This window comes from Fusarium odoratissimum, assembly GCF_000260195.1.
Source record: "Fusarium odoratissimum NRRL 54006 unplaced genomic scaffold supercont1.29, whole genome shotgun sequence".
Taxonomy (NCBI): domain Eukaryota; kingdom Fungi; phylum Ascomycota; class Sordariomycetes; order Hypocreales; family Nectriaceae; genus Fusarium; species Fusarium odoratissimum.
This window is the reverse complement of record NW_022158713.1, coordinates 252,931-265,980: the sequence shown is the minus strand read 5'-3', so window position 1 is coordinate 265,980 and position 13,050 is coordinate 252,931. Positions and strand designations below refer to the sequence as shown.

Genomic DNA, 13,050 nt, shown 5'->3' with positions numbered 1-13,050 from the left:
TAGCTCGCTTTTTAGGCCTAATGCTATCACACCCCGCAGCAGAGTTGCATCTCAACCCCTGAGCTTCATCTTGAGATGAGGTTTGATAATCTCCCGTTGCCCGTCTGTATGCTTTGCAGTGTATGTACACCCAGCCAGAAAGTATGAGCGCAAGTAGGCTGGACAACTCTAGTTAACAAAGCCTACTCTGTACAGCTAGGTGATTTGTGGTATTTCTATCAACTACCTAGCACTAAGGTACATAGTAGGCAAAATTGATCAGGTCCTAAAGATATTGGATGTTTGCTTGCATCACCTAGATTGCTTTGCTTGGCAGAGATATGACAATCATCACAGTAATTGAGGCGGATTTGTTGCTTGTTATACTGCATATTCCCTCCACTGCAGCATAAGAAGTTTACATTTGTTGTTTTGGATTGAAGTTAGATGAGAGCGGTTGGTGATGCGTCTTGAAAGTTTGAGAGTGGAATGATTCATAAAGCCTTTTCGTTATTCCACAGCAGGACACCTTTTTGCCCCATCAACTCTCCCTTACCTTATGCGTCAACATAATATTTATTGATCTCTATGTTTGATCGTCTTCTAGGATCAGCTTCAATCGAGATCGCTTTGTTTTGCTACCTCGCCTTGTCTTTCTTACCGTCGGTACCTGTGCGTCCTGGCCTGTGGAACCTCGAATCTATTTGACCAGTGAGTGCAAGGTGGCCTTGGCCTTGGCCAACACAACTCCAACAACGCCCATAACTGGTTGCGCGGGCACCACCAAAAGGATTCATATTAGTCTCGACGCCATGTTATGATTGCCGATTCATTCCTTTATTATTATGTCAGCCGCTTTTATTGTTTCCGTTATTGCTGGCGCCCTCAGCTGTGTCTTCCTGGTATGGCTGATACGTGGTCTTGCGATCCTTATTCCGACTCGCTATCAGCCATCTCAGAAAGCTGAAGATGATCATATTCAGATTCTTGTCGTCGGCGACGTCGGGCGCAGTCCTCGCATGCAATATCATGCTTTGAGTGTTGCCAAACATGGTCGCAATGTCGATATCGTGGGCTACAAAGGTATTATTCCATCACCTGAACCTCGTGAGTTCTGTGCACAGGCTAACACTGGGTAGAAACCTCAAGACATCCCGATCTCATCGGGAATCCTCGCGTCACTATGTATGCACTCCCACCACAACCTGAGGTCCTCCAATGGGGAACATTGCCCTTCTTTCTCAACATTCCTCTCAAGGTTTTATGGCAGTTCTGGGGCTTGTTCAGTACCTTGATGTACGATGCTCCTGCTGCAAAATGGATCATCATTCAAGTAAGTTAATATGATACTCGCGGCTCTTCTTAGCTTCACGATAGCTAACAGCTCCCCCCCAAGAACCCTCCCTCAATTCCAACTTTTCATGTTGCACTCTTGGTTTCCTTCCTACGAGGCAGTAAGCTTGTAGTGGACTGGCATAATTATGGCTACACCATTCTGGCGCAAGGGAAGTGGTATGTTAAGCCATTGGTTCCTGTGTACCGTTGGTATGAAACCGGTTTCGGACGCTATCTAGGAGATATCAACCTTTCTGTCACCGATGCTATGGCCCGCCAGCTCAAGGAGAAGCCTTTCAGCCTGAAGCGTTCTGTCCTCACACTTCATGACCGACCTGCTCAGGTGTTCCAACCTATTCTCTCTACTGCAAAACGTCTGGCCTTTTTGTCTCGACTTGCAGAGACTAAAGACATTGCCAAGGATATTGTCGATGGAGCAGTACGGCTCATCGTGAGTAGCACTTCCTGGACGCCAGACGAGGACTTTGGTCTGCTCCTGGATGCTCTCGTCTCCTATGCCAGTTCTGCCGAGGCCTCGCCCATCCTAGCTATAATTACTGGTAAGGGTCCGCAAAAAGAACTCTATCTTGAAAAAATCAAGACACTTCAGGAGGGGGGTAAACTGCCTGGCGTTCGTATCATAACAGCGTGGCTTTCCACGAGGGACTATGCTTCACTTCTTGCTTCGGCAGACCTTGGTATCTCGCTGCACAAGTCCAGCTCGGGCGTTGATCTTCCCATGAAGGTGGTGGACATGTTTGGTGCTGGTCTCCCTGTCGCAGCATACTCGGCTTTTGAGAGCTTCAGCGAGCTTGTCAAGGAAGGTCAAAATGGCTGTGGTTTCGAAACTTCATCAGAATTGTCGGAGATTCTCGCGAGACTTCTGAGCTTTTCTGGACAAGAGGAGTTGGCTCGTTTGAAGAAGGGTGCAGTTAGTGAAGGCTCTCTGAGGTGGGATCAGGAATGGGACCGCGTAGTTGGCAAAGTCATTGGGCTTGTTGGTGAAGAGAGCATTTAGATATTGCAACTCAAGAAGGAAATTAACGACCAAACACCATCGTAATGTTCCTGTGCAACGATAGGAAGGGTCACTATTTCACTGATGGTTCAACACTGATATAAAATACGCCCAAGGCTCCATGACACCACTTGAACGCTGGTGATCGTTCGCAAGGCGTTCCCAACCACCTAACGCCAACCCACATATCCTTCGCACTCCCATGATAGCCACATATATAGAGAATAGCCCTGCATCTAATCCTCTCCCAAGCTCTCCCTCACACACTTTCTGCAGCGTCTCCGGAAGTCCTTGTTCTTGCCCTCCCTCTCCTCGCGGAACATACGTGCAGCCTCCACATTGGCAGGGCTCTCGTCGTTGGGGCTGTGGAAAAGGCTGATGGTGCTGAGAAGAATAGTTTCGGGTGTCTGGACAGGGCTCCAGCGTTCAGAGGCTGCTTCGTAACCATACTCGTCTTCCTCGGGAGGATGGAGGATAGAAATGCAGAGCTTGCCGTTTTCGTAGATATTCGGATGGAAAGGAATGGGGTCTTGAAATGTGAGTGAAGGTGGCATGTGAGGGTAACTCGACGGAAAGGATAGACGAGCCCGGAAGTTGCCTCCTAGAAGTCGAGGTCAGCGCATGTCAAAAGTCATGAGGGGGAAGCGAGCTTAGGTTCTGGTCGTACCGCCGTAGTATTTGCAGTCATCGCTAATCATGAGCATCACCTCCCACTCAAAGATGTTGTTATCGTTTACGAGGCCGCATGAGATGCCTGGAATATCCTTGCCAGCCTGCATCTCTTTGAGTTGTCGCTTGAGCAACGAAGCTGCTGGAGCAGAACTAGCGGCCATGATGTCTTTGTGGACGAGGCGCTTATGAGGGTTCTAGCTTGGCACTTGGAAAAAGGATTGAAGTGTGTCAGTAGAAGCTGGTGAGATTGTATATGTCTATGCAAGATCAGTCCGCAGAGGTGTGATCCATTACTAGGTACCCAGGTAGGATATCCTGGTGGCGGCGGATGGTGGGGGACTCGTTGGGCTCTAGCTGGAAAACGGCCCCGCCTCACGGTTTCCATGAACATGAGTATGGATCCATTCGGTAAGGCAAAGTAAGGACATTGGATGCTTTGATTTGCATCTATTGAGTCATGGAAGAAATGAGTTGCGCTTGGAATATGCATGCTGTTTCATCTTGCTTGGCACTATTATCTCAGAGTGTTGACTTCACTCACACCGACCTCTGTATTGTTGTGATATCTCCAACCGTCTGTTTCATTCTTGGCTGTTGTACACCCATTCGACTAAACTTTTCATATAAAACCATGTTGAACGCGGGGTATCATTAAACGACTTAGATATCCATCACTTCTTCGACGTCCCAAATCCAGTAAAGCCCATTGCTGCCATCATATCGTCTTCGTCATGTTCGCCATCAACACGAACGTCCTCTCCATATTCCATCTTCACCCTTGCCTCCTCCTCCTTCTTGATCCTCTTCCTTTCATTATCCTCTCTTCTCTTCTTCCTCCGCTCTTCGGCTTCTTTCTCAGCCTCTTCTTCCCGCAACTGTAGTCGTTCGTGTAGGCTAGTCTGCTTCTCCTTCTCCAGCTCGTCTCGCCGTCGGATGTAGTACTCAATACGTTCGTGGACTTCCTCTGCCGTCGCGCGCTTGACTTCAGTCGTTTGGCCCGTATTTATCAAGTGCTGTGGTGTGTTGAGATGCTCGATGTATTGCTTGTTGTCTTTGAACGTGAGATCGCAAGGCTCACAGTAGAAACCAGCTCCACGGCCACGCTTTCCGACGCCTGCACCTCCGGGGACAAGCTGCGTTTTTCCGATTTGTTGTGTGAGGTCTATAACATTTCGGCGTGCTGATGTGTATGTTTCGTCGCCTGTTAAAGGCTTGTGGTATTTCTTGCCTGCAAGCTTGGCTTCATAACGCGCCTTGGCCTCTTCTTTTTCTTTTGCCTCGCGTTCATTGGCTTTGGCAGCGTATTCGTCGAGATCATAGGTCTTTCGAAAATCAGTATCGCCTGATGGCGCGCCACCATAGGCGCCTTTCTTGGAGTCGGACATTGGGTTATATCAATATGTGAAGAGGAAAGCGTATAGGTTCTAGACTGATCATGGATGCTAAAAGTTGGGACGCGATCATAGTGGTAGAATTTATACCGGGTCTAGCCAAAAAGAGACTCACAAGAAAACACCATCTAACTCAAAAATACGGTCTTAAAATGTAATTTCGGTTCTTGCGTCCCCATTACGAGCTGTAATCCATCTCTGGCATGCTCTCACCGCAGATGAAAACTTAGCATTGGGTCTATAAGAATATACTTGGTCTTGCACTTCGTCGAAACCGCAACATCGTCCTGGTGCTAAACATGGCTCGCACCCGTGCGATTTATCCCGGACCATAATTGCTTTAGAGCGACAGGGGTACTTGGCATGAGGTCACAGATAGGAAGCGCTAATAATACCCCGCCGCGGGGCATCTCTTTTTTTTGAGTCGCGACTAGGGACAATTTTTCACCACGAAATACTACTGCGATAATCAGACGTAGAAGGATCACAATGTTGTACCTCGTAGGACTTGGTCTCTCTGACGAGACAGATATTACTGTCAAGGGCCTTGAGGTCGTCAAGAAAGCCTCCAGGGTCTATCTGGAGGCTTATACTAGCATTTTGCTTGTCGAGCAATCTGTCTTGGTACATGCAACCATTCCCTAACCCAAGAGCCAATGCTAATTATACTAGGAATCGTACTATGGACGATCCATCACTGTAGCTGACCGTGAGATGGTTGAGTCAAACAGCGACGAGATTCTCCGAAATGCGCAGAACGAAGATGTTGCATTCCTTGTTGTTGGAGATCCCTTCGGGTATGATCTACTGATCCAACTTACAGCTGTATACTGATACATCATAGTGCCACTACTCATACGGACCTCGTTCTACGTGCGCGGGAACTCGAAATCCCTGTCCGAACCGTTCCCAACGCCTCCATCATGTCCGGGATCGGCGCATGCGGTCTGCAGCTCTACAACTTTGGACAAACCGTGTCCATGGTTTTCTTCACTGATACATGGAAGCCCGCATCTTTCTACGATCGGATAAAGGAGAACCGTCAAATCGGTTTACACACGCTAGTCTTGGTAGATATCAAGGTTAAGGAGCAGAGTCTCGAGAATATGGCCCGAGGTCGTCTAGTCTACGAGCCTCCTCGCTACATGACTGTCGGCCAGTGTGCACAACAGATGCTAGAGATTGAGGATGAGCGTAAGGAGGGTGTCTATACCAAGGACAGTCTGGCCATTGGCGCTGCTCGCGTCGGAGGTAAGACGGAGAAGTTCGTGGCTGGTACTTTGGAGGAGCTTTGCTCTACCGACGAGGAACTAGGGCCTCCTCTTCACAGTCTCGTCCTCCTTGGTCGAAGAACACACGAGCTGGAGCTCGACTACGTACGACAGTTTGCGGTTGATAAGGAGAAGTGGGATAGGCTATGGAAAGCTGAGTACGGAAAGCAGCTGTGAATGGTTGCTAATATTGTCATGAATTCGTATCGCCTTTGATAAAAGTCCTATCGTACAAGCGAGATTTACATTATTCAGAACATTACTCTCGCGAAGCGCGCCAAGATCGCACATCCCCTTCCGAAATCTCCCTCAATGTGTTGGGCGAAGCAGGCTTGCCAGTGACGGCGCTGGAAGCAATGTCGGCAGCGCGGCTCAGCAGGTTCTTGGAAACGAGCGAATAGGTGACCGATACTGTCTTGACGCGGATGATTCCGATACGAGGATCATTCTCGGAGCCATCATGGACACCGTCACCGAGATCACCAAGCCAAGCCTTGAGCGTAGGGCTGTAGTGCTTGGAAACAAGACTTCGATCTGTGCTAATACTAGCATTGCCAGCAATGGAAGCCCACTCTCCGGAGGCGTTGATGAAAGAAACGTTGACGTGAGGGTCAGCATCGAGGTCGTCGGTCTTGCCAGACTCCGTGTTGGTGTGGAAGAGAAGGTCGATACCTCCAGTCTCCTACAATAAGGTCAGATAGAGTTTCAATTCCAATGAAAGGCACACATACTGTGGCAGCCAGCGCCATGCAGCGAGATACAAGGTTACCAGAGCCTGAGCCCCGGGTGGTCATCATGCCAAACTTCTCCTTGGTGATGAAGTGGACGAGATCCTCAATCTTGGTCTGGAGGGGAACCTCCTCGGCGTTGGCCTTCTTGTAAGGATCGGCAGGGGCATCGCCAGTGTTTGCGTTAGAGAAAGACATTTTGCTTGGTTTGGTATGTGGTGGGAGTGTTTTGTGTTGTTGATGTTGATGTTTGAAGATAAGATCAGAGCTCAAGCACAAAAGCTGAAGCTTCCCCAGCAGATTTATATACCTCCCCACAAACAAGCTATTGCTTACGCATCATAGCATGCAAGCCATCATGTCACAATCGTATGCATTTCATCATCGATGTTCAGTTGACATGTAGGGCAATCGCAGCGGGGTGTTTGAGTTCGAACAATAATAATGGTGACGTCAGCGCCCATGATGGGCTCCTGCACGGAGGCATGAAGCTGTTGTGACAACAAGCCTCGCGTCATTCTACCAATCAAGGACTACATTGGATTTCAGTAAGATGGTTTGGGGATCGGGCACAACGTCTACGTCTCAGTCTTAATGGGCTTTTATTACTTCTATTTAACCCGCCTCCTTGATAATGGGAGCCAGCATCTCATGGCCAGCCCTGGCCAAATCAGTCCAATATTAACTCGAGGCTACCGAGATACCTACCTACCTTACTTATCTAAGTGCCGAGGAGCCAGAGGAAACGAGTCTTTCCATTGTGCCATATTCCGTTCAATGCAGGTTGGCCAATACCGTTATACAGAGACCCGCTCCGCTCAATACACGATGCTTGTTCAAGGGAGCTTGCATTGGATTGAATATGGTTTTGGTTATAAGTAGGAAACCCTTGCCAGTGTGAGCCCTTACCTTACTGAATATGTTTGCCTATGGATCACTACGAGATCCTGAATAATTTTAGGGATATCTTCAGAGAGGACGCGAGGGATAATGTGACCAATGAAACTCGTAATTCCAAGATGTTGTCTCTTGGTATTCATAACTACAGTCGTTAAACAATGATCGTTCTACCCTAGCACGATCTTCGTCAAGGAATAGCATAGTAACCCTTGTGCTACACAGCCCAAAATGCTATAGGCTATCTGTTTGTTCTAAAAGACTTCCGATAGGAAGCTCGAAAAGGAGCTTTGCGCCATCTGCAGCTACATTTTCTGTTATGGCGCCCATTCAGCTTAATGTCAGTTGAGTGAGCGGTTTACACCACTGTAAGAGTAGGATGTTGCTACTTGGCCGCAGTGCTTTCCTAATTCCAAATGACGGGCAATGTTTGATGACGCCAGAAGATACTGTTATTGCCTTAAGATTCCCGGATGTTTTGTCTCCGTCTATAATAAACTCCCTCTGTGGACCTTCGGGGATCTCGATCGCATGGGCTGCCACTTTTGGGAAATTTCAGTCGGCGAGCGGCAAAGGCAAGTGCGACGGGCAGCACTCGCCCGGCGGTCCTTGCCTTATTAATTATGTGTTGCAAATGGTGCCTTCCTTAATCCGAGCCTGCAACGTCACACAAGAAACAGCAGACTTTAGGGACGGGACTCCACTCCACCTGGCTTAAGCAACCTCAGGTAAGAACATACCGACCAGCGACTTCCCTACGCACTTCCCGTGCAACACCAGCCCTCATCTTCCTCTATCCCAGACAATTCTGCATTCAACAAGCCAGCACAAATAGACACTAGAGGCGTCGCGCCTTTGCTATTGTCAGCTGCAATTCGCAGATCCATCGGGAGACAAGCGGATAGCATTTCCCTAGCCGGTTGTGCCCTTTCCACTCTTCAATCACTTGACTACCCTACTCTCCTCGTTTCCCAGACCGCATCACAGCAAAAGAGACAAACACTTAATTCAGTGCCAGCGCAACAGGATTGCAGCCTACCTACTTCTGCATTCTGTTCTCTATCCAGGTCGTCTGGTTAAATACTTCACCTTGTTCCACATTTTATTCTACTCTACCCTTTCCATTGCCATCGACTGTAGAAGACCATCCCACCCATACGTGGTCTTAGTTTCCGGCTAAGCTCGCGACATCTTCAGTTCACTTCGAATCAACATATTTGTTACTCGTCCACTCTCGCTGACTGGAAGTTGTGATCGTTCTGCGATCGTTTATGCGACGCTGTTCATACAATTAGCCATCCGCATACGTCAACTATCTTTCCAAACGTGACCATGACATCAAACACCCCCGCGGTTAGTATCTCAAAGATGTTCATCCTTGGAGCTGGCTGACAAGTTACAGACGGCTTACCCGTGGGAATGTAGGGACAAGGAAGACCAGGCTAAGGCTGCCTTTAACCATCCTCTCCGCCGTGCAAATCAGTCTCTTACCGAAGAGAACATGAAACTTAAGCGTATTCTGCGCGAAAATGGCATTTCCTGGTCTTCCGTCGCTCTGAGCCATATGAATCAACACAATCCTTTGAAGCGCAAGACCCGATCTTCTATGACCGCTCAGGAGCTTGGTCACCCCTACCTTCCTATGGAAGTCATTCTTCGTATTCTGAAGTTCGCTATGAAATCTCCTTTCCCAATTGTCGATCCTCTGTCCCCCCTTACACCTGAGAACATGTCTGACAAAGAGAAAACGCGAGGCAACCAGATTGCGATTAATTTCCTGGCTACCTGCAGAGCTCTTCACGTCGAAGGTACTCGATACCTCTGGGAGTCGAACAACTTTACTTTCACAACTCCTCAAGCTGTTCGTACCTTTGCCGAGCTTCCCGTCAAATTTCGTCAAGGTATCACCCATATCACCTTTCGTGTTATTGCACGATACTATGACGATCAGCCTTGTCGCCGACACAAACTGGACCGCTGTTATCATGGCGATTTAAAGAAGGACCACGTCTTGAAAGTTCAGCAACGCCCAACCGAGTCTCCTCTCATTCGTGGTGGCTTCCGGTGCTACACTTGGAACCAGATTGTCGACTTTCTCGAGGGGCTTCGTGCACCCTTCGATCCGATTTACCGAAACAGGAAGCAGCCACGACCACGAATGCTGCCATCTCTTGTGTCTCTGCGCCTTGACCTGGTGAATTTCTCCGACACTCTTCTCCCCTTCTCCGGATCCGAACTTCACGATATTTGCTCTCATGAACTCGGCTGCACCCTGAATGAACTCCAAGTCACGGGTATGCCATTTGATGATACTGGAATGAAGGCATCTGCCGAAATGAGCGGCATGCTCAAAGACGAAGGTTTGTATCTTGATGGCCCGGCTTCCTATATGGCTCACTCTAGGCATCTCCAACCTCTCTCTGGCAAGAAATGGTGTGCTCGGGTGATTCGGGCGTGGAAGCCCAAGGATGACGACGATGAAGACAGTGAAAACGATTCGGATACTGTTCATGGCCACTCCCACAGCCATGTCAGGCTTGGCGCTTTGCCTCCTGCCCCGACTGAAGAGGGCCACCCAACTTCAAACCGCGACGAAGAATCAGTCATATGGAAACGAGTGCCGGTCTCTAGAGACATGGAGAAGCGGGATTGGGTCCAGTTTTCTCGCTCTAGTGGATACGAGATTAGCGATGTCGATTGGGACAGCGACGAGGAGGGTATCTGCCCCTGTTGCGGAGAATCCCACCCAGGCTCGTCCTTCCTGGAGATTCTAGTGGATGAAGACCTTGCTGACTGAGAATCAGTATAATTATACTATGGGACATTGGCGTTGAAAATGGGGAATCGACGACGGGATTGTTGCGAATTATATGTTTATCTCCGAACATGCTTAGATACCCCTACAAGCGATGAGGATGCTTATGTTTTTTTTGTTTTTTTTTTACCGAACTGGAATGGAGTCTAAGGAACAAAATGATATGGGGAATTAGCGTGATGGGAATGGGCATCATTTCTAGACAGGTTAATGCCTAATTCAGTTTCCATATAGGCAAAGGTTGCCCGAGATCGAAGGTGTAACATGGAAACACTGAATATGAGTGACGGAGCGACGTCTTGCAACATGAGCAATTCGTATATGGTCTATAGGGGTCTATGAATTCGATTACATTATGTAACTGTGACAATATCATAATAATTGATCAGATACCCGAGTCGTCCTGCTCCATCTTCATCTTGTGTGAGAAGTCATTCCATGCTCTGCAACCTTCTTCGATATCCTTGTATTCATGGTCCGACACGAGGCTTGGGATTTCGTCTTCTCGGACAATAAATTGTAGCGAGAAGCCTTCAGCAGCGTGCCAACCTATATGGCAGTGCATGAGCCACACACCTGGATTGTCAGTGAGAAATGCGATTACAAGGTGTCCTTTGGCAGGCAGAAGAGCAGTGTCACGGCGTGGCGGGTTTTCTGTGTTGAGGGTGACATTTGGATTGTATGGACCAGGGCCTTGAGCGAGAATCTGAAAATCGAATCCGTGAAGGTGGATAGGATGAGAGATATCCTGTTCTGTCTCGATAGCAAGGTAAACCCAGACATCCCTTTTGGGAACGCGAATGACAGCATTAAACTTGGTGAATGAGGCGCTGTTATTGAGCTTAAGGAGGGAGGGTTCGCCCCATTCTGCGATCATGGTGGTGCTGTTGAGCGCCCATTTGATGATGCCGTCTGAGTTCCAAGAGCGGTTGGCGTGCTGTATGACTTCCATTTCGGGAGGTCCAACATTGCGAGGAACGACAGGTACAATGCTCTCGTAAGGCTCGTCTTGGCAATGATCCTCGTGCTTGCGTCCTTTCGTCGTTGGCGTAGTGCTGTTCGATGCATAAGATACAATACCGAGCGCATTTTGAGGGTTGACGTTTCTGGTGCAGTCAAGTTGAGGGATAGCGCGAAGCCAAAATGACGATGCCCTTGAAGCTTGGTTTGCTGTGACAAGAATATCCATGCGTTCACCTGGAGAATGTTAGAAGAAAGTACTGGATGAGGAGTGGTGAGAACAGTACCAATTGCGAGGCTGATGTGGTCGGTTTCATAGGGCTCAACTGATACAAAGTCCACCGCAATAACTTTGAGAGTATGATGATCGATGGAAAACTTATATAGCGTATCAATGCCAGTGTTGATGAGACGTAGGCGATATGTTTTGCCCTCTTCAAAGTCCAATCTGAATCTCTCTCCCGTCTGGTTCTTATCGGTGTCATTTCCATAAACATTAGTGCCATTGATTAGAACATTATCCATTAGTGCAGGACCCTCTCGCTGGACATCATGTAAAAGTTGATTGACGGTCTTGTGCGACCAGTCACTGAGCATGATAGTCCCAACATCCTCCTCATAGTTAGCGCTTGCGGGACCACGGATAATCAAACCACCATAAACACCATCATAAGTCTGGAGCCCAAAATGAGAATGATACCACGAGGTACCATACTGGGTCGCACGCCATCTGTATGTTACTGAGGATCCTGGTGCAACAGGGCACTGGGTAATAGCAACAACTCCATCGTGTGGGTTCGTGTAATTTTGATGGGTGCCATGGAAGTGAAAGGATGAGCCGTTGGATGAAGTCTTCAGATTACTTGTCATGTGAACGACAACATTATCACCCCAGTCGGCAAATATAGTTGGCCCTTGAAAATTTAGCTCCAATTTGACATATAATCCAAGCCTGGATTCTCATACCTGGTATCGTTCCGTTGATAGCTTGGGCGAATCTGGGAACTCCATCCGGAGCAAAGGTTATCTCGCTGATTTCAAGCCAGTATTCTCTCGTCACACCAGTATCAGGAACAACCGAGTAGTAATCACTGTGGATATCAAATCCACACCATTGATCTCGAGTAGTAGGTGTGTTCCCAGAACATGGCCCTTGTTTCTGAAACTTGGAATTGATGGGCTCCGGCAAGGCGGTCAAGGGCGAAGCCAAAGCGATGAAAAGAACGGAAGACAGTCTGGACATTGCAAAGGATGAGTGAAGACTTTTTATTGACTTCAAGCGTGAGTTATCGCCATAATGCCACGATAAACCCCTTCTTTTAAACAAGTACTTCAACTCACGAGAACGGGACTCCCGCCATGAAGAACAAAGTCTCGTCTGATCACCATACGCCGCAACCGGGATCAGCGAGATATATTCTAGTCATATGAAGTACGGAATTACTTTAGACCTCGTGGGAAGTCCTATGTTGAGAAGCCATGGCGTCGAATCGCACTTCATCGGAAGGACCGAATATGTCGATGGCGTCGGCGAATGGACGATTCTTACGAGTTGTCTCCTGAGATTCACGTGATTCAATACACAAGTCCTAGCAAGTAACTGGTTTCCTAAAACTCCGATTATGATGTACTTCGTCATCCGTGTCAGGAGGGGCTTGCGGCAGAGGAGCCTCGGGGCATTTGATAGGCATAGATCGCATCAGACCGGAAATGCCGAGCTGTCAACATGAGCTCATGGGAGTGCCCTTACTGGCTTCAACTTCAACAGAATTACATCTATGTAAAGTTTTGAAGTGTTCAAGCATCGAAGACGTATGATTTGTCCCTTCCCATATGACAATCTCATCCTGAATGTCTCTGGGCTCGCCGTATTCCGAACTCGACTTTTTTTGTCAGAGCGGAAAGAGATCATGTCAAAACCATCACACAATGACCTCAAGGGTTCATCTGACATAGAGAACCGATTGTCTTGACATGTGGTTAG

At 48.2% G+C, this 13,050-nt stretch overlaps 7 protein-coding genes across 9 annotated transcripts; 3 read left to right on the top strand and 4 right to left on the bottom strand.

Moving 5' to 3' along the window:
* The first annotated feature begins 357 nt into the window (after positions 1–357).
* FOIG_12912 (beta-1,4-mannosyltransferase) lies at positions 358–2,626 on the top strand. Its single transcript, XM_031213874.1, has 3 exons — positions 358–1,062; positions 1,119–1,312; positions 1,376–2,626. Exons 1-3 carry the CDS (start codon positions 825–827, stop codon positions 2,330–2,332), a joined length of 1,389 nt encoding a protein of 462 aa, XP_031056448.1. The 5' UTR covers positions 358–824; the 3' UTR covers positions 2,333–2,626.
* On the bottom strand, positions 1,374–3,340 carry FOIG_12911 (ubiquitin-conjugating enzyme E2 G1). The gene is made up of 2 exons (XM_031213873.1): positions 3,000–3,340; positions 1,374–2,933 (listed from the first exon to the last, which is right to left on the bottom strand). Exons 1-2 carry the CDS (start codon positions 3,163–3,165, stop codon positions 2,569–2,571), a joined length of 531 nt encoding a protein of 176 aa, XP_031056447.1. The 5' UTR covers positions 3,166–3,340; the 3' UTR covers positions 1,374–2,568.
* Positions 3,341–3,426: 86 nt separating this feature from the next.
* Positions 3,427–4,437, bottom strand: FOIG_12910 (uncharacterized protein). The gene has a single exon (XM_031213872.1). The coding sequence runs from the start codon at positions 4,387–4,389 to the stop codon at positions 3,676–3,678; it is 714 nt and encodes a 237-aa protein (XP_031056446.1). The 5' UTR covers positions 4,390–4,437; the 3' UTR covers positions 3,427–3,675.
* A 367-nt stretch (positions 4,438–4,804) lies between these two features.
* On the top strand, positions 4,805–7,042 carry FOIG_12908 (diphthine synthase). The gene is made up of 3 exons (XM_031213870.1): positions 4,805–5,019; positions 5,068–5,192; positions 5,240–7,042. Exons 1-3 carry the CDS (start codon positions 4,885–4,887, stop codon positions 5,841–5,843), a joined length of 864 nt encoding a protein of 287 aa, XP_031056444.1. The 5' UTR covers positions 4,805–4,884; the 3' UTR covers positions 5,844–7,042.
* FOIG_12909 (protein bli-3) lies at positions 4,892–6,797 on the bottom strand. Its single transcript, XM_031213871.1, has 2 exons — positions 6,398–6,797; positions 4,892–6,348 (listed from the first exon to the last, which is right to left on the bottom strand). The coding sequence occupies exons 1-2, from the start codon at positions 6,590–6,592 to the stop codon at positions 5,926–5,928; spliced, it is 618 nt and encodes a 205-aa protein (XP_031056445.1). The 5' UTR covers positions 6,593–6,797; the 3' UTR covers positions 4,892–5,925.
* Positions 7,043–7,450: 408 nt separating the features above from the next.
* On the top strand, positions 7,451–10,978 carry FOIG_12907 (uncharacterized protein). Of its 3 annotated transcripts, none has more exons than XM_031213868.1 (3): positions 7,841–8,644; positions 8,694–10,041; positions 10,096–10,978. In XM_031213868.1, the coding sequence occupies exons 1-3, from the start codon at positions 8,624–8,626 to the stop codon at positions 10,098–10,100; spliced, it is 1,374 nt and encodes a 457-aa protein (XP_031056442.1). In that variant the 5' UTR covers positions 7,841–8,623; the 3' UTR covers positions 10,101–10,978. The 3 variants fall into 3 exon arrangements, with proteins under 3 accessions (XP_031056441.1, XP_031056442.1, XP_031056443.1); XM_031213869.1 differs by having other exon boundaries at positions 7,987–8,644; positions 8,694–10,008; XM_031213867.1 differs by having other exon boundaries at positions 7,451–8,644; positions 8,694–10,978.
* Positions 8,032–12,976, bottom strand: FOIG_12906 (uncharacterized protein). The gene is made up of 3 exons (XM_031213866.1): positions 12,033–12,976; positions 11,354–11,980; positions 8,032–11,303 (listed from the first exon to the last, which is right to left on the bottom strand). The coding sequence occupies exons 1-3, from the start codon at positions 12,307–12,309 to the stop codon at positions 10,492–10,494; spliced, it is 1,716 nt and encodes a 571-aa protein (XP_031056440.1). The 5' UTR covers positions 12,310–12,976; the 3' UTR covers positions 8,032–10,491.
* Positions 12,977–13,050: the final 74 nt, after the last annotated feature.